We start from the raw sequence: 20,694 nt of genomic DNA on the forward strand, positions 1-20,694 counted from the left end.
TTGCTGCATAGATTACATAAAAGATAAGAGAGCTATTGGTTTACCGGAATCTCGACAGGAGGGCAAATTGTTCGGGAGAGGTACCATTGGAATGAAAAGATTCATCGACAAGGACAACCAGCAATTGGAGAAAGCACATTCAATCGGTCTACAACAGCTCGCAATAGTGGAGCCCTTCATCGAGCAACACCTAAATGAGGTCCGTGGACAAAGTAATGGTCGCTCGGAGATCAAAGAGCAAAAGTGTCATTTCCCATCATGGTTGAAGGACCAAATGCAGCTATTTGAAGGAAATTCCATAGATGAAGTGACATTGACTAGGTTGGCATCTAGCCCATCAAGCAATGTCACCTCATGGCAAGCATATGAAATTAATGGATACACATTTTATACCACCGTAAAGGATTGCAAAAGCGTGGCGTACCAAAATAGTGGTGTTCGTATAGAAGCGATTGATACATCCGAATAGAACATAACTTACTACGGTTTCATAGAGGAAATATGGGAACTTGACTATGGAGAGAATATTCGGATCCCCGTCTTTCGGTGCCAATGGGTCAAACACCCGAATGGCATTAGAGATGACAATTATGGGTTGACACTTGTAGACCTAGCCAATGTAGGTTACAAAGATGACCCATGGGTACTCGCTGAGTGTATCGCACAGGTATTCTACATAACTGACCCTATGAATGCAAAGAAGCACATTGCCGTCTCTGGAAAACAAAGGATCCTTGGAGTTGAAGGTGTAGTGGACATTGAGGATTACAATCAATATGAGGAATTGGACGTGTTCAAAGACCATGAACAAAGAATCAAGCATGTTGAAGCAAACATTGATAAATCCCTGAAGCCATGGTTACGTAGTGACTATGAAGAAAGAATCATTAAAGGATAAATTAACATTTCTTATTAGTTATGGTGTAAGACTTATTAATTATCTTGTAAGACTTTATCAATATGGATTAGACTTTATTATCTTGTAACTGACTGCCAGCATAAGAAAAGGGTAGGGGTACATCCATGCCACAATACAATATAACCAGTTCTGATAATAGTGCAAGTTCGTACATAAGTACTTAAAGGTCCTAGAGAGAACAAGTTCAAATCCATAAGAAAAAGGGTAGGGGTACAACCATGCATGTTAGATATTTCATACTCCGGCTCGCTTCCTTAGATATGGAATATAGTTAAGGTCTCCAATCATCCAGCCTAGAACTTCATCAAAATAAGTTAGAGTACAGATGAATGTACTCTCCTTCGCTTCACATGGACGATCACATACACTACTATAAATCTTGAACAATAGAGATGTTAACTGATGTGGCCTATAAAAAGTGAGATGAGCTTGGAACTTCCAATCTCTGGTGAACATCAGGTTTCCACCCATGTAAGTCAAATCAAACACATCCAAGACTTGATCCAGAATCACACAAAGCTCACTTCCACAATGGTAGTACCAAATATATCCTAAAAGATGATAATAACATGATGAAAGCTAAAAGATATAACCTAACTAATGTTAAAAGAATGATAAAAGAATGTTCCATACTACATTATGTTGATTAAGCCGACAAAGCCTCTCGGTAGTCACAATCACATTGCCTGCTCCCTCCTTGAGCTGCTTTATTCAAAAATATGACAAGTGTGGCACAAAGTACCCATGATCCTTAAGCTGCTCTAGGCAAGCCTCCACGATGGTTCTCTCAAAAGTTACCCTATCTGGTGCTATTTGATCCCATGTGACAATTGAAACCATCGGGATGGACTCTCCTCGTGACATCGAGGTGAAATCTGTATCTCGAACAGGTACTTGAAAAGAGAGATGTACTCTTTTGAAATGAGGTTCAGCAACAACATCGGTTTGCACTACAGGAGAAGTACCACCTATAGCTTCGACAACACCTTTGAGCCTTCTAATAGGGTTGATAAGCTACATTGTATGTAAGTAAATTTAGAATTTATTCAAATGTAGTAAAAAAATCAATTAAAAGAAGTAAAGAATATTACTATGTTGGGAACTGATCTGCTCCTTCAATCGCCTATTGACAAGTCAATGGCGCCATTAGGGAAGTGAAGTCCTGGATGACTAGCGGGAAAGTCCTCGAATATGTATTGTCCCATGCCACCTCCATGGGGAAAAGAAATTCCACTTGCCATAGTTAGCCCAAACTATCCAAATAAAATTGTAATAAGATGTAGATGGTTCCATGAACATCAACTTCAATGATAATTACGCTGAAAATTGATTAATTTATGAAATGCTCAAAATAAAAGATTATCCAAAATAATGGAAGAAATTTACAATTGTTGGTTTAGATCTCATGAACATTATTATAACTAATCATAACATTTTTATTATGATATTGCAATTGCATGGAATAAAAATGGAAAATGGTAACAATTTTTAATTTCTAACACGATCCCTATCTAAAAAATATAGTGTGATCTACATACAAACTAATCATAACATATTTTTTATCACGTAATTGCATGGAATCAAAATGGAAAAAGGTCGCAATTCTTCTTAATTAATTTACTTGAACAAAATGGAAAAAATGAAAAAAAAAACTGGCCGGGGCTCGGGAAGGAGGTGGTGGAGTCGGGGAGGACGGAGAAGGAGTCAGGGAGGAGGCGGTGGAGTCGGGAAGGCCACGGCGAAGTCGTTGAGGAGGCGGCCCGGTGGCGGCACGTTGCAGACGGGAAGGAGGGACCACGGCGGCGGCGCTCGGGGAGGCCACGACAAGTTGGGGAGGTGGAGCGGCGGCGTCTGAGAGGCACAACGGCGGACGGGGAGGGGCTCGCGGGGGTTCTCGGGGAGGCCGCGATGGCGTCGGCGAGGCTCAATGGCAGGGCGAAAATTGGGCAGCCTGACGGCGTGTGCTTGTAGTTCTCCGTGAGGACTTAGAAATTTTTGAGGCCTCTCGGGTCTTACTGTGGAGGCCTCTGTGATGGCGGGTGCTAATGATGCCCGCTAGCACAGACCCTTTGTGCTAATGGGCGCCAGTGAAGCCTGCCAGCACAGCTCCTATGTGCTGCCGGGTGTCATTAATCACCCGTCAGCAAAGACTTTTGTTACCAAATTTTAAATATTTTAAATACTTGATAAATGAGTTCAAAAATGTTTGAAACTTCTACACCTAAAAATAAATGTTTTATAGTGCATGTAAAAATTATATTTTCATACATAACATAAATGTTTTGAGTAGTTAGTTCACATGTCACTATAGGTTGAAACACCTTATGAGTTATATGGTGATTATGTGTAGTGGACATTGAGATACAATTAGTATGAGGAATTGGATAAAATTTGTGTTGGAATTTTTATCTATGTTAATTTTGGACAAAATGGCTTAGCTTTAGGCCAAATGTGGTAGCAGGTTACATTATTACACTTAAATAAGTTGTTATAAATTGTAAATGTGTCCAAACAATCATGATAATTCTACCCCAACATGGATACAAATAAATAACACAATTTTGAGATAGTATAATTGTACCTCCTTCCAAAATGGATATCCAAGTCATAACAACCATATAACTCAAGAGAAGTTTCAACCTATAGTGACTTGTGCACTGACTAGTCAAAACATTTCTGTTATTTATCAAAATATGATTTTTACATACACTATAAAATATTTATGTTCAAGTTTAAAAATTCAAATATTTTTGAAATCATTTAGCAATTATTTAAACTTGTTTGAGATTTGGTGAAAAATCTGTGCTGGCAGGCAGTATTACACACTGCCAGCACAGCTCCTCTATGCTGGTGGGCGGTAATACGGCCCGCCAGCATGGAGGGCCTCCACTATAAGGCTCGGCGCGGCGAAATTTTTCCCAAGTCCCGGTGCGAAATCTCAACACGCCGACAGGCTGCCAAAATTTCGCATCGGAATTTTCGCGCGCGCCACTGTTTGTCCACCGCCAGCGGCCCTCTCCCGTCCCATCTCCGAGCGCCGCTGTGCCTTCCTCCGCCAGACCCGCCCCTCCACTCCCACTAAGCTGCGCTGGCCAATCTCCTAGCACCGCCGCACCTCCCTCCGCCGGTCCCACCTCCTCCGCTCCCACCGAGGGGTGTTGGCCCGTCTCCGAGCACCGTCGGTCCCCTCCTGCCTTGTCTCCGAGCACCGCTGACCCTAGCCCCTCCGCTGCACCGGAGCGCCGCCAGACCCTTTGCCTATGCCGCAGCTAGCCACGCCTCCATCCCCACAAGCGCTGCCGTCCCGCCGCGCCCCTTCATCTCCAACCCCGGCGGCCCCTCCCATTCCCGAGCGCTGCTGCGCCTCCCTTCGCCAGCCTCGCCTCCTCTACTCCTGCCAAGCGTAGTCAGCCTCCTCCCACCCTGATTCTGAATGTCGCCGGCCCCGGCTCCTCCGCCGCGCACCTTCTCCCATGCGCCGGTAGAAGTTTTTTTCCCATTTTTTTCAAGTAAATTCATTAGTGCATTGCAAATTCATTTTTCCAAGTAAATTCTATTGGAATTTAATTTTTATTCCATTAGTGGTAAAAGTATTGTAATTGCATTGTAAATACGATAATAAATATGAAATTGCATATGATACAATTTGTATTGCAATTGTGCTGTAAATGTTGTTAACAAGTTTTTTTAGAAAGTAGAATATTGTCAACTATATGTTTTGATAGGAACAATCCCCACATGTACATACATATATATACTAGTGATATCTTTTTCTTGAATGGCATAAACTCCAAACTTTTGTTTTCTCTATAGAGCGATGATCAACTATTGTTTTCTCAATTTCGGAACAAATTTTTACTTTGTTTTTTGATACAGTAGACATTGTGGTATAAATTAAAATATTGATATGATAGGGATTCCGGTAGAAATTAGAATATTGTTAACTATATTTTTTTATATGAATGATAATAGACTTTAAATTATTTATTAAATCCTGCATTCACAATTTGCATAATAAGAGCGATGGACAACAACGAGAACAATGAAAACAATGAGAACAATGACAATATTGTGGAACCAGATGCCAGCAAATTAGTGAACTCTCCATTGCAACATGGAGGAGAACAACAACCCAGACGTGATGTTGAATCCTCGAAGGAGGAAGATGAGGATTCTGACGATGATTGTGGATCGTATTCTACTCCACCTTAGTACGAACCAAGCTCACCTAGTTCTCGCAGGCGTCCAGATGAAGATGACCCTGAATATGATCCAACCGCGGATCATCTGGCACCTGCATGCACATTCATATACTAGCTAGTGATATGTTTGTTATTCACATAAAGATGATAAACTCCAACTATTGTTTTCTCTATAGAACGATGACCAATACCCGGTGCATTCCCCGCCACGATGTTGTAGAACATCTACTCTGCATGAAGAGGAGGTACTTACCTTTGCACCACAACCTTCGGCTACTACTGCTTCTAGTAGTAATCTAAAATGAAACGTGGGCAACGAAGCCAAAACCAGATCCCTGAAAAAGGTAGTCTCATAATAGAAGAGCTTGGCGCCAAAGGTGAGCCCATATTACCTGAGGGGATATCTGCTAGGTTTTGGAACATATGTGGAGCTATTGTTAGGGATAAATTGCAGACCTGGATTATAACTAGTAATCGGAAGAAAGTGCATACCACTACAACGGATGTATTGTGGGACACAGTGAAAGAAAGGTTCACTTTTCCTGGAGGTCAAGAGAAATTTGCTAGAAACTTTGCTGAGGGCCTCCTTGGGAGATGTTTTAGAAATTGGAGGTCTACTCTTAATAAAGAATATGTACAAAGGCAAGAATGCTAGGGATGACTTCGGTAAGATTTCTCCAGAAATGTGGGAAGAGTTCAAACAATAGAAGAACACGCCTGAAGCAAAAGCCCTGAGCAAAGAAAATATCGCGAAGGCTATGAAAGCCGTCGAGAACCCCCATCACTTGGGTGCGGGAGGGTACACTGCCAAGATCGCTAAATGGAGGAGAGAGGAACAAGAACGGAGGAGGGCTGGTTTATTGGATAAGTTTGCAAGCTTGGATGAACGCAACAGGAATTGGGTACTAGCTCGAATTCCGATTGTAACACCCAACAACAAGATTAAATTCAAACACCCCTCGAATTCCGATTGTAACACCCGACAACAAGATTAAATTCAAACACCCCTCAACAGAGCTAATTTACGAGAGGTTGAAACGATTCGTTGAGCGTCGAGGCGCAAAAGAAGGGTTTTTCAGGCCTGACAGGGAGAAAGATCAACTAACCGCCGCGATTGGAACAACGGAGCACTCTGGGCGTGTTTGATGGATGTCATCAACATTGCCTTAGGGTAAAGCATTCCCCAACGACCAAGCAAGCTACAGGAAGCACGACCGTTATAAGAAAAACCTTGAAGAGAAGATGAGATAAATCGCCAAGCAGGAGTTCTTAGAGTTCTTGGCCAACCATGCGAGGAGCCAAACAATGGCTGACCCGACAGTATCCAATGGTCAACGATAGGCAGAACCAACCATGCTACTTGCCCAGACAGGATTCATTGTTCCGAGTAGTGCTGGCTCCATTGCAAACGTGAGGTATCCATTGATGACATACAAGTGGATACACCACGTAGATTGGTTATATCTTATGGAAGGAAACAAAATATGATTCGAGAGGTTGCAACCGGCATGGCAGTAACAGGTCATGTGTTCCCAAAGGCACCCCTGCCAAAATACGCCTGGGTGCAAGTTGTTATGGTGTTGGATGAGTCATATGAGATAGACATCCCTACTGATGAGGGGATTGAGATTCTCGGTGATGCGATGAGCTAGTACATACTATGGCATTGCCAAGATATTGTTCTGAATGCATCGCTAGAAACCTCATGGCCGAGCTAAAAACTACCCCTTCCAGATTCAAATGTTGACATGGAGCAGCCGACGCTGTCACATGTGCAGGGAGCTAACAATGAGGATGAGCAACCATTGCTATCACTTGTCTGACAAGCTCTCAATGAGGACAATGGGACATCAGCACTAGAAGGCAATGGACGGGTAGATGATTTAGAAGTTAATGATCCAACATCACCTTTGCTGGCATCTCCACCTCCCAAGAGGCCAAGGGTACCTCGTATGGTCAGCATATATGAAAAGGCTCCATCAGCAGACATCGACAAGTTTTTAAACGTATTGAAGAAGAATGCTTCATCTTCTGGTGAAAAAACTATAACTCGCAGTGCCTCTCGGCGAAAGGAAAAGGATCAAAATCTCAATTTCTTTGTGTCAGATGTTGTTCCAATGGATTATGAGTATGGCAAACTATTCTTGTACCGGTGGGATCTGCTGGAGGGTCCATGGGAACTGAATAAGCTGCATGGATGGATCATGAATGCAATGAAGCAAGGCATTCGTGCAATCACAACGCATGTCCCAACTAAGGTTTTTCTTGGTGTTCTCCCGTACCAGATTGTGATCGATTCCGAGCATTTGCACAAGCTTTACCGTCTACAACACCGCGACATGAATCTCATTTCCGTATGGTGCTTGTAAGTCCACATGTACCGTATACATGAGTTTTAAATATATGCGTATTTTATTTCAAGTACCTAAGCAACCTATTCTGTAGGATGCAATGTAGAGAGGAAGAATTGATGCACGACAGGTTCAAGGTAGCGTACCTTGACCTAGCACGAATAAGCAAGCCAGAGCACAAGCTCAAAATGACGGAAATGATCAAAGCACAAATAGAAGTAGTAGAGACACAAGCGGAGAAAGATGCTATAAAAATAAAAAGCCCACAGAGAAGAAATGCACAAAGTGTCTGTATACATTGTAAAAGTAATGAAGAAAAAGGCTGACAAGGATTGTATCATGGCTCCTTACGGTTTTGAGGAAGCTAGTTTTAATTACTACATATAAACTAGGTGCTATTTAATGCTATCTATAATATAAATTATTTTAATATAATGTAGAAACCATTGGATTTGCATCATTATTTTACCCAAGCTAGGAGAAGTAATGGTCCTTGACTCAGCCAGCTATCATAGAGATAGGTACAAGGATTTCATAGGCACTATACAAAAGTAAGACATTCCTTGGAAGTAATTAAATGCATGTTTATATTCTATGCACCTAAGTTGTATTACTAACTCGTGTCTTTATATCCTCAAAGTGCATACAAGCTTTACATACTAAAAGGCGGGGTTTAGAATCCAAAAAGGATGAAAGCTATTAAAATAATATATCATAGATTCGTAAGAACATAAAAACTTAGTTTTTTCAATATAGTGTAGACTTGTCATTAATAACAACCCATTATTTTTCTATTTGTTTGCAGTGCCACAAGCAACCTCCCGGCTCTGTGCTATGCGGATATTATGTGTGCGAGTTCATCAGAAACAATGGGAGGTACCGGATGAACCCTGAAGACGTAAGTCTCTTATACACTGCCATGTGCTAACTTTCTTATTGTAATACAGTCTAATCTTCATTTACTATAAACCTACAGATGCCTACCATCGACAGTAACTATAGCAAGATCGAAGACAAACAAATTGACAACATTTGTATGGACATGGCGAGGTTCATCCTACGTGAGATTTGTCATGAGGATGGAGTATTCTTTGATAAAGATGGCGTATTGATGGCAGATGAGTGCACAAATCTTCGTAGATGGGCATAGTAGTTTTAATATTAGTGTGGCAAAGAATAGCTCTATTCCAAATGTTGGATTTTTAATAATGTGAATTATATATTATGTACGATGCAGTTTTTAATAATGTGAATTATTTATTGTTTAAGTTTGTTGTTATGTGGTTGGAGATACATATTTCAATTTGATGACTAAAAATTGGAGGGAAATTAAAATTATAAATAACTCACGGGAAATAATATATTGAATGAGAAAATACATATTCACCCGCCAGCACAGAAACCATCTGTGCTGGCGGGTGATGTAACCACATCGTCAACACAGAAAGCATCTATGATGGCGGGTGGCTAACATCACCCACCAGCAGAGAGCGGTCTGTGTTGGCGGGCGAGCACTCGCCAGCACATGCAGCATTTGTGCTGGCTCAAGTGGGTGCGAATACCCTCCAGCACAAACCTATTCTAGCCAGCAGTACAAAGGCTTTCTAGCGTAGTGGTTGGTTCAACTGGCACCTTCCTCATCGTATCGCATCACATGTAAGATTTTCCCGTCACACTCTTGGGATATCCTCTTCTATGGAGTTCATCGTCTCGATCGATCGCCATCCTGGCTCGCTGTGACGCATCGCATGCAGTCATGTAAGTTTTCTGGCATCCGTCTTTCGTCACAAATTCGCAATCAGGGAGATCATATTCACATTGCTAATTTGAGTTGTTCATCCAGACATTCTTCGCCACATGCTGCAAGTCACTGGTGGCCTCGTCATCACTGTGCCATGATGCTACTGCTGTGTGCGACCGGTGCTCAACGTCATTTGGAAATAGCCTTCTGTATCGGTTGGGAACCCTCCTTTAGTACCGGTTTCACAACTAGTACTACTAATTCGGTACTAAAGGGGGCTCTTTAGTACCAGTTGAAATAACCGGTACTAAAGGGGTATTAAAAAATAAAAAAATAAAATCCCCCACCAGCCCTCCCGCCCTCCCACCAGCCCCGGCCCCCCGCGGCCCCCGCGAGCCCCCTCCCGCTGATCCTGCCGCCCCCTCCGCCGGCTCCCGCCCTCCCGCTACCCTCTCCCTCCCGCAGCTGCTGCCCCCGCCCGCCCGCCCGCCCCGCCCTCCATCTTCGCTCGCTGCCGCTATCGCCACCCGCTGTCGCCGCTACCGCCTCACCTCGCCCCGCCGCTGCTCTTCATTGCTGGTGAGGGGCGAGCGGAGGGGGGGAGGGGAGGGGAGGCAGAGGAGGAGAGAAGTGAGGGTGCTGTGAGAGAATGAGAGAGAGAGAGAGAGGAGAGAGATATAGAGGAGGGGGAGGAGCGGGTGGATAAGGTGGCCGGCGGAGGAGGGGGAGAGAGAGATAAGGTGGTCGGGTGGAGCGGGACGGGAGCTTTTAGTACCGGTAGGAGTTCCACCCAGTACTAAAGGTCACCTTTAGTACCAGGTGGAGCACCACCCACTAATGTGCCTTAGAGCCTTTAGTACCAGGTGGGTGGAGAGGGTGACCTTTAGTACCACGTGGAGCCCCCCACCCGGTACTAAAGGGGGTCACGCGGGTCTCCTCAGGGACTACTAATGCTCATATTAGTACCGAGTCAAAATGCAACCGGTACTAAGTCTCGGGGACGAATGCTCAGTTTTCAATAGTGGGTGCCGCCTGGATGGATCGTCCCAGTTCGAACTAGCTAGGCGATCCTCTTACTACCGCTAGATTTCTTCTCCCTGGAAGGCTGGAACGGCGTCGGCATTTCTCTGGTCAGCCTATTCCTTCCGTACATAAATTTTTAATGCATAAACCTGGAGCTAATTTTCATACAGCGTCAATCATGAATGATCGCCCTTCATCGGTATAGCAGTGTGCTTATGATTCCAATGGGTCGTTCATCTTTTGCACGTTTATTGTAGTGTTTTTTTTATAAAGCATCTAGTATTCTGTCCTGATGCAATTATCATTTTTATATTGCTTAATCAATAACAATTAGTGTGCTCATGAATCGTCCATTGCCAGTTTATTGTAGCGTTCTTTAAGAAGCACCCAATATTCAGTGCTCATGAATTGTCGAGTTGCACTTGGTGATGTCACAAACGTAACAAACCGCGGGTCTCGCCGTGGTCGTAACTCGTAAGAGGCTCAGTTTATAATCTGTTTCTCTAGCATTAGCTGAAGATCAAACAATTGGTGGAGGTGAACTTGAGTGCTTTATTTTTTGACACGTCTGTTTTTTATGGTCTCGGGTCTATGGATCTTGATGTAACCAATAAATGTAGGTAAGCAAGGTTCTGAAAATGTTGACCCGGCCGAGGTTCGAAGGCAAAAAGGCAAGAGAAAATATGCAAGTTTGACATAGGATCAGAAGGAGGCAAAGAGAGCAAATTTAAGGGAAAATTGCACCGTCGGAAGACCTTGGGCGGGGGAACCATTACGGACGACCAATCTGCTCCAGGTAATAATGTGTTTTCGGTAATTAGATTGGTTGGTAATTATCATATATTCAAGTATCATGTGCAACACCATCTATGGAGTTGGGAAGAGCCTGTGAAGTAGCCAACACCGGCGAATCGGGTGCATATAATAGACTGCATATTGGTACCAACCAATCTGTTATCACACGATTAGATCGGAAGGATAAATCCAATGACTTTAGTCTGGATGATAGCAGCCAAACTTGATTGGTTTCATAGAAATAATACTTGCACAAGAAAAAGATCATGCTCGAATGTCATTGAGATCAATACTACATGTGTTTTGGCCAAACCTAACATATATGCTGATCCTACCGGGAAGAGAACTAAGAACATTGTATACCAGGACGTATTAATGGAAGCATAGTCTAGAATGTTAATGGTATGATGTATTTATTATTACTTTCCAATGTTTGTGCATATGCATATGATCGTCTAAACTAATGGAAGTTAAAAATCTGCAGGAAAAATCCAACTGGATGGGCGTATCGAATGGAGCATCTCTGCACACTACTGTACCCCGTTCAGGGAATTTCAGTTGCATTGGGTGATTGTGTGCTATTGGACCTCAGCAAATTGCAATGCCCGTTACCTTCTCCTATGTTCTGTGACAATTTTTTTATTCGAGGGTGTGACCACTATTCTAAGTCAAGACCGCTAATTTATAGATAGCAGAAGTCAGCAATATGTAAAGTGATGTTTGTTGAGAAAGTATAAGTGAGAAAGATGCTGAGATCCGATGTGTATCGATTTCTATGTGTGTTTATCTGAATCGTCATCTAGGCTCGTGCGCAAGCTTCACAAAATACAAAGCAAAACTCTAAGTTTTCAATTAATTTTTTATATACTTGATCTATACTTTATCATTTTGTATTCTTATAGTGTATTTTTAAGCTTCATAATCGAAATAGTTACAATTATTTTAACACGTGTGTGCCACACGTGCATTTTACTAGTAACATGAAAGTTTCCCCTAATCTTTTCTTTTTTTTGAAAAGTTTCCTAGTCTTGGGAGCAGGTGAACCAAAATTGTGTTTGCGTGTATATCCTTAGTCCATGTATGAAACAAGTGTAACACTTCTAATGTAATGAATGACCAATTTTTATGGTTCGTAAGGAGTCACCTAGGCGATGAGGTGCTCGCTGGAGGCAAGGCGTCCCCGATGCCTAGTTAAAAGAGGGAGGGGGGAAGGGGCATGGAGAAGAAAAGGAAGAGCAAGCTGATGAACTATGGTAGAGCAATCGCTGGCGCAGATATGCCTTTGCTCAGTTGTGGTTGCAGTCTAGGAGGGGGTAGCAGTGGGGCTCCGTTTTAGTAAGAGGAAGAGGTTGATTCATGGTCTACGGAGGTGCTTGGGGGTGGTGTGCTTGTCCTCTCATCGCTACTTCTGCGGGGTGGTGATGTTCGGGGATGGGAGAGGCAGCGCAGAGAGAAGACTCGGGAGAGAAGGCTACGTGAGGTGGGAGGGAAAGGGCTTTTGTCTTGATTTGGACTTTTATAGACTACTAGTGGGCTCATCTATTGTTGTGGTTATGGTTCATTAGTAGACTTATTTTTTCTTTTTTTTTCTTTGATGTATTTGTGAGTATGGCGTCTGTCTTGCCCGCCTTACCACCTCACCTCAAGTGCCTAGGCGATAAGAGGGTGGTGTGTCGCCACGTCTCGCCTTAATGCTTAACAACCATGCCAATTTTATCTTCAAACATCCACGAAAATACCATTTTATCCATACTCCACCACATTATTTATGCCACCAATATAATATAGAATGAATATATCTAGTTGGAACTATAGTGTTCAGATTTAAATACAGTTTTTTATCCTGAACTAAATACCTCTAGTGATAGTGCAGCCAAACAAAGTACGCAATCAACGATCCCACCACCGAAACCCCCGCGACCCGTTATCTGAGCGTGACCCAAACACCGTATCCTAGCAGGGAAGCTGAGGAGCTATGACGACTTGGGGCTACTAATTTTGACTAGTTCCTTAATCTTGATCTGCGACAGCATGCACCGAACGTCCTTGGCGCTTGGCCTCTCCTTCGGATCATCAGCGGTGCATAACACGGCGATGCGCAGCGCCAGCACTATCTGCTCGTCGTGCCCGGCGCCGGCGATGGCTGGGTCAATGGCCTGCTCGTGCTCCTCAGCCATCATCACGCGCCGCAGCCACTTCACCAGCCCGACCACCTCGTCCATCTGAATGAAGAACTGGTCCGAGGGAGGCTTCCCCGTGGCCAGCTCCGCCAGGATCACCCCAAAGCTGTACACATCGCACTTGGCCGTGAACCTGAGCGTTTGGTGGTACTCCGGCGCGATGTACCCCCACGTGCCGGCGAGGTTTGACGCCGTCACGTGCGTGTGCGCGTCCGGCATTAACTTGGCCAAGCCAAAGTCCGCGATGCGGGGCTCCAGGTCGTCGTCGAGGAGGATGTTCGCGGGCTTCAGGTCGCGGTGGAGGATCTGCGGGCGGTGCGAGAAGTGCAGGTACTCCAGGCCCGTGGCGATGCCGAGCGCCACGTGGATCCGTGCCGGCCACGGCAACCCCGCGATGCCGCCGGCCTTGAGCGCGTCGTGCAGGCTGCCGCGCTTCATGTACTCGTAGACCAGGTAGTGGCAGTCCGGCCGCGGCACGTGCGCCGCCAGCGGCAGCAGGTTGCGGTGCCGGATGTGCCCCACCGTGCGGATCTCCGACTGGACCTGCCGCGACCATCTGCGCAGCTGCCGGCTCTCAACGCCGCTCAGATCGTTCGGCGCGTCGCCGCCGCCGTGCTTCTCGATTTTCTTGATGGCAATGAACCGGGGCTCCTCCCATTCCCGCTCCACGGGGAGCTGCGCCCTGAACACCTCGCCGCACCCGCCTCGCCCGATCATTTCCAGCGACGCCACCCCGTCCTCCTCCTCCAGGAACGCCAGGTGATCCGCATGCCTGATCAGCTTCGGGGTGAAGATGGTCATCCGTGGCCGCGCCATGCACTGCCCGCGGATGCAGTTCATCCCCAGCCGGAACAGCACCAACCCCGATACAACGACGGCCAGGGAACCCACAACGAAGCCGACGATCCAGTTGCGGACACGGTGCTTGTGGTGGCTGCGGTGGTGCTTGCTCGGCTCGGCTAGAGGCGCCGGCATCGGCGAGGTGGCCTTGGACGTCGCCGGCGAGCTGTTGTTCTTGGATCCGCCGGTGGTGTTGCTCTTCTCTGCGAGGACGTAACGGTGTGGCGTCATGGTCCGGCGGTGGCACGCGTGCCGGGTCCCCAGGCGGGAGCGGCGCGCCACGGCCGAGTGCGTGACAGCATGGCCGCCGTCGTAGGACTCCACGGCGGAGATGAGCACGAGGAGCACCGTGACAACGGAGGCGAGGACGAGGAGAGACTTGCCCGGCGTGCTCGCCGCTGACGCCATGGCCGGCTCGGTTTGGAGGCTTCTATGTGTGTGTGCAAGCGGCGTAGGAAGAGTGGACGACATGGTGGGTACTTAACGGTGGCGCGAGTGGTGGAAATTAAACGCATCGATGCACCGGTGCGTTTAAACGGGGCGACTAGTGTACAACCAAACTGGTCGTTGGACTTCGTTCTATGCGCGCCCATGCCTTCACTGGTGGGTCTTTGTTTAAAAAGTTTTTAATAAATTACCAAGAAGATAATAATGGCTAAAACGAGCATTTAAAATATATTTCAATTGCGCCATTAAATATAATTCTTAAACATTTAAGTAAATTAGGATGGCATTTATCTTCATGATGCTAGAATATTTTTTATTGAGTGAAATAGTGTCCTAGGTCTACAAGAAAAATGCTTTTCAAGTTTACAATAAATTATTCCGCTAAAAGAGAATTGTTTCAGCAAAAGAATACTACAATGTCAGCTAAAAAATATTCAAGTGGAAAAAATATTCAAGAAAAATTATTAAATCGGAATGCAATATTTGTCTAAAGGTTCGTGTGCTTCCAGAGACAAAGCGAGATGAAATAGGTTGCTCTTACTTTATCCCACGTTTAGGTTGGAGACAGATAGAACGGGACGAAAGGCTCCTGGGATACCCCCGTCCAACCGAACTTCGCCTCCCTCCGTTTGCAAGTTGGCGGCGCCGGTCGAGGGAGCTCGACCTCCAGGGAATGAAGAACGGCGTGGGCAAGGGCCAAGGGAAACTCCGGCGGGGGCTCCAGTTCCTCCATGGCCACGGGCTTCGGGACCTTCGGCGACCGGCGGGCTCGATGAGGAGGGAGCTTCTCGAGCTCCGCCATGGCCGTCCTGGGGGCGGCACGGGCAAGCCCGCTGGCAAGGCCGTCTGCGGCGGAGCCTGTCCCCAAGAGAGGGTGGGAGGGGCGGCACGGTGAGCCTGCGGGCAAGGCCGCCGCCGGTACGGTGGAGCCTGAGAGGAGGGTGGGGGACGGCACAGACGAGCCCGCAGGCAAAGCCGCCGCCGGCAGAGCCCGTCCCGAGAGAGGGTGGGGGATCCCGTCCCGCAGGATGGCGCGGGCGAGCTCGCGGCCACGGCCGCCGGCCGGGGAGCCCGTCTCTAGGGCGGCGCAGGCGAGCTAGCTCGTGGCCGTGGCCTCCGCGCGGGGAGCCCGTCCTTCTGCGGGCGGCGCGGGGCAGGAACGGTTGGGAGGCGGGGTGGAGGACGGGAGGAGGAAGAAGATAATGTCCCTGAGAAAAAAAAATTGGACAGAGAATGAAAAAAAATATTGGACAGAGAATGTTTCTTCCCTTCTCCTCTTTGACTGTTTCTTGTATGCAAACATTCTCAACATCTTCAAGGTCAAAACCAGCATCTACCATGCATTTCCAGCAGCTTGTTAACCACCCAGACGACAATTACAAGCGCATGGGAGGATAGATACACCAGAACAACACTAAGGTAACTAACATCAGCTGAATTTGGTGGCTTACAAGTGGGGTTCACTTTTAGACGACAGGGGAGTCCACCTGCTGTAACTAACGTTGTTAAAATCGTCATCCATCTCGTTCTCTTAATCCCAGCAAACAAAGAACGGGGATGGACTATCCTTCTCGACCAAACACGAAATGAGATCGTTCCATAAAAAAACAGGGATAGACCATCCTGTTCCACATCATCTTCAAACCAAACATACCGAGCAAAATATGTATGAGTCAAATCAAATAGATAAAAATATGCTAGATTAAAATAATAAATAGAGCGCTGCATTGTTTGAACGTGAGGGGTGATGAATTGGCCTCGTAACCAGTACACGTAACAATTTTGATTAGTAATTAGGGAAGTGATCGTTTATTCAGGCAGAGGGAAGTGGTCGTTCTGCTGGAGACGACTTGACTACTTGCAAGTTGCAAGTCAAGAACCACGGCGAGCGTGGAAAAAATGTGGGGTTTGGCTATGCACCGGAGACTATGCATCAACGACTTGGTTTCATTGTCCTCGTCTTGCATTGCCCGTTGCCCCGTTGCAGGCTCGCAGCCGTTTGACGAGTCCAACAGTGCAGTTTACGTGAAGAACATGTTTGTCGGTTCCTTTCCTACTCACTAGAACCACCATTACCACAGATGTAGACCACATTTGGCTGTGAACTTGAGCGTTTGGTGGTATATACTTTTGCGTGTATGCCTGCGATGGCTGGCAGCCTGGCACGATGCATTTTGCTTTCTAGGCAAGGACCAAGTTTTTGATCATATTTACGGACGAACGTATGCTCCTCTCCCTTGTGCTCCATGTCAAGGGAGCCGCCTAACTTTACTTGCTACTGGGGGTGGGTTTTTTCTCTCCGGTCCTGAAAATTTATGATTTTGGTGGTGTAAAAATGCTACCAGTTTTCCCACAAAATTTCAATTGTCAACATGGTGCGCCCAAAGAGGCAAAAGTGTAAAATTTTAACTGTCGGACACGCTCTCTAAATAGAACTAAGCCCAAATATGAAAATATGTTCACGCATGGGCTTGCTAAGCTAGTAAAGCAGCCAGCTTTGCCACCCCAACAACCGAACCAAACATTCAACTCAGATAGATTGGAGGTCATTCAAAGTACACACAGTAGCCGCAAGGTAATTAAGTGGGATATGTAGATTTAGCAGTACCTTTTCACGTAATAATATGAACCTTTTTTTACCAAATATTATGTGTGAACTTGATCATGCAAAGGTAGGATAATATATAGTGATAATTTTATTAGGAAATTAAGCGGACAAAGTAAATATGTGAGGGGAGTAAAATGAACTTTTTATCCATGGATTTGCAAAAGAACTTTGAATCACCCTAGGGTATTATATTGGCCGGCACAAATGTCTCATACAAAAGGGTCTTTTCGTGAATGTTTGAAGATCAATTAAGCATTTGTCACATTAGAAATTTTACACTTTGTTTCATGCATGGACTAATTAAGGACACACATGGTAATACAATTGGATTCGCCCGCAACTCCGTCACCAAGACTATACAGCTATATTCTCTTAACACTGTCAAGTTTTGCTCCTGTAGTCCCTTTGAGAAAACCGCACGAATGTTAAAGCAATCAGATTAATAATATAATTAATTTTGTTTTGGGCCATGTTTGGGCTAGGCTATGCTCGTGCCCATATGGAGCCCAACTCATGCCCACTAAGGCCAATCTCAATGGGAGTTTCATATAAGTTTCATGCATTAAATTTGTTGCCACATCAGCAAAATTGTTGACTTGGCAAGATCATTATAAGGGGAAGTTTTATCAGATGAAAGAGCCCCATAACATTCAACTGGTACAGTTACCAAGTTTTCAGTCTTTGTAACTGTGCAATGAAACTGTAAATTGAGACTAACCTTGTAGTTGGATCCTATCCGAGCGTCGATCGAAACATTTCTCTTCAGCACGCACGTACCCAAGCGGACGGCGGTGGCGGCTCTCCATCGAGCCATTCCTGCACTGCCTCGGGGAACCCCGCGCCGCCACATCTTTTTATCACATTGCCTCCCAAACACATGTGTTAAAAGAGATGTGTTAAAGTTTAACATCCCCAATTTCATAAACACCTCAAGGGGGTGTTAAAAGTTGTTAAACTTGTTAAAAATGGTCCCCCTCTCCACTTTTTCCCACCATTGCCCCCTACTCTCTCCTCCCTCTCTCTCCGCCGGCCATAAATGAGGGGGCAATGGAGTCATTTTCCCACCAAAGATGTTAAAGTTTAACACACCATCCAAACACCCTAACGTGTTAAACTTTAGCACTCCATTTGAGAGTGTTAAAATTTTAATACTTATTAAACTTTAACATAGAGTATCCAAACAGATGGGGTCTCCCGTTAGCCTTAAATGGAGAGGCCTCTCGATGCAGGGGCGGAGCCACCCCTGGTATTCGTGGGAATACCCAACACTTGTGCAAACAAACTGATTATATATCATGTATAGCGTATACTTCTAGCTGGACCATTTATATATCAGTAACAAGCCTATCTAGGGGCCAAGCAGCTGCAAAAACGTTAGGCCTACGAGGCTTCAGCCAAATCAGTCCAGACTTGATGCCCAGCACGCTCGACTGATCTCCAGTTTGTCGACTCCAAGTCACCGGTCGTGGGGCACGGTCCGTCTAGCCTCCTACTCCGGCGTGTTCTCTCTTTCCTAGGCGGCAGGGAAATGGCTCGGGCAAGCAGACGAGACTTGTGAGCCCGTAAGCAGCACGCCGGATGCGACTCAAAGCTGGAGCTCGGAGAGCAGAGCACGTCACATGAGTAGCAAGCTCCAAGACTGCGGCTAGCATTCTAGCACCCTAGGAGCAGGCAGCAGCGACCAACGAGCGGGAGGCCGGAAATGTGTTGCCCGTTGAGAAACTTTGTGCACCTCTAATTTGTTGTTATTTAGTATAATGTTATTCTATACATGGTGCATACATGTCTATGTGTTCAATTTTTATGTAGATCGTAGCTTTGTCCAATGAAAAAGCGCCGGTATGATTCAAAAAGTAGTAGTATAGTAGTATGTGAGAGAACTGAAAAAGACACGAAACGCCTGCAGCTTGTTAGCAAGCAATAAATGAGCCTCAAATGGCTTAATTAGTTTTTACATCTTATTATCAACCGTCCGTACTTTAGGTCATACTACAGTAGACTTCTCCAACTTTTTATCGTTGGATGAATATTTCGAAGGTTGGGAATACCCAACTTTCAAATCCTGGCTCCGCCACCGTCTCGATGTAGTTTTTGCGATAAACTATTGTCACTGCTGAAACTCCCACTATTCGTTCTCGTCTTCAGGAGTTCAGGCGTTGTTATTGTCAGAAGAAACAATCAGGGTACTGATGCCGTAATGAAAATAGAGCAAGGAGGCATTTCAGTGGCTGAGGGCTGACCTTCCTAGTAGGTAGTTACCAATAGAGCAAGGTGATCATTTTATCATTCAAGATTAAATTACCTCTGCACTTTATTATTCAGATTTCATAGAACCACCTGAGTCCCTAACCAACATACTCCGTATGCCAGAACTCTAAACCAGGAAATAATTCTTTCCAATTGATTGAGCTACATAAAGTAAAAACAGGACGATCGACTAGGATCAAATTCCTAACACAAACATATCACAATTCTCATAACTTCATCGACTCAGGGCAGTGCAACAAAAACACCAAATTTGCACATCAGAGACCCAATCGCGTCATGGGGACTGGACTGCTCGTGTACGGCACGCAGGTCGACCCGAGGCACAATGTTGGCGACGTTGACAGCCGGTACATGCATGCTCCTTCGGGGCATCCACACGCTCGTGGTTGGCGGCAAGTCGCCGGTGTCCTTGTCCACTCGACATCACCAGGCCGACTACGAGCTGCCCGGTACGCACGGGGGACGTTGGTGCCGCCGACCTCACCCTCCATGCACCTTCTTGCGGGATCACCAGACTCACACACCAATCGACCATGTACCTCGTCGGATCTGATCGTTGCGGAGTTCACACTCCATGGACGGCACGGCGAATCGAAGTGGGCCAAAGCGGCGTTGCAGGTGTTTGTAGGAGGGAGGGGCGTGGCGGGGGAGATGCTGGGCTGGACTTTGGTCTAGGTATGGGCACGGCCGGGCCCAAACAAGACCCAGGATGAATTAATTGAAATTAATAACTTGATTGCTTTAACATTCGTGCGGATTTTCTAAAAGAGTCCACCGGAGCATATACTAACACTATTTCCGAATCATGCTTATTCTCCGTGTAAGGCATTTTTTTTGAGCGGACGGCAAAAGATTTGCCAATTTTTTATTAGCAAACAAAAGATCAAAACAAAAACAGAAAGAAAGAAAAACAAAAAATGACTGTACAAAAGCATCTGACTACTGATCTACTGACTACTGAAAACTAACAACTTTCTACGGAAAAATCGTCGGAGGAGGGGGGCACAGTGTGTAAGGCTAGTTGGAATTGTAGGGCATCTTCCTTGATTAGGTAGGCTGTGTCGTCAACTGCTGTCAACTGCTCTGGCTTCATGGTTAAACATCCGTCTGTTGCGCTCATTCCAAATATTCCACCAAAAGTAGATTATGAGACCATCGAGTATTGCTCGGTTTCGTTTGTCGATCAAGGCCCTACAATTCTTCCACCATCTATGGAGTAAAGGTGTCACGTTGGTTGGCGGCAAGTGCTGCAGATTAAGCCACACCCTGAGGCGGTCCCAGCCTGCTGCGGTATAAGAATAGTCTTTACAAAGATGTGTA

At 45.7% G+C, this 20,694-nt stretch overlaps 1 protein-coding gene across 1 annotated transcript; it reads right to left on the minus strand.

The window, feature by feature from the left end:
- Positions 1 to 12,789: 12,789 nt before the first annotated feature.
- On the minus strand, positions 12,790 to 14,660 carry LOC101759520 (leucine-rich repeat receptor-like serine/threonine/tyrosine-protein kinase SOBIR1). The gene has a single exon (XM_004954965.2). The coding sequence runs from the start codon at positions 14,520 to 14,522 to the stop codon at positions 13,005 to 13,007; it is 1,518 nt and encodes a 505-aa protein (XP_004955022.2). The 5' UTR covers positions 14,523 to 14,660; the 3' UTR covers positions 12,790 to 13,004.
- Between the last annotated feature and the right edge of the window lie 6,034 nt (positions 14,661 to 20,694).

The sequence above is a fragment of the Setaria italica genome, chromosome I (assembly GCF_000263155.2).
Source record: "Setaria italica strain Yugu1 chromosome I, Setaria_italica_v2.0, whole genome shotgun sequence".
Lineage (NCBI taxonomy): Eukaryota > Viridiplantae > Streptophyta > Magnoliopsida > Poales > Poaceae > Setaria > Setaria italica.

Excerpts from the sequence above, each read along its gene's own strand:
- LOC101759520 (XM_004954965.2), bottom strand. The coding sequence starts at position 14,522 with ATGTCGTCCACTCTTCCTACGCCGCTTGCACACACACATAGAAGCCTC.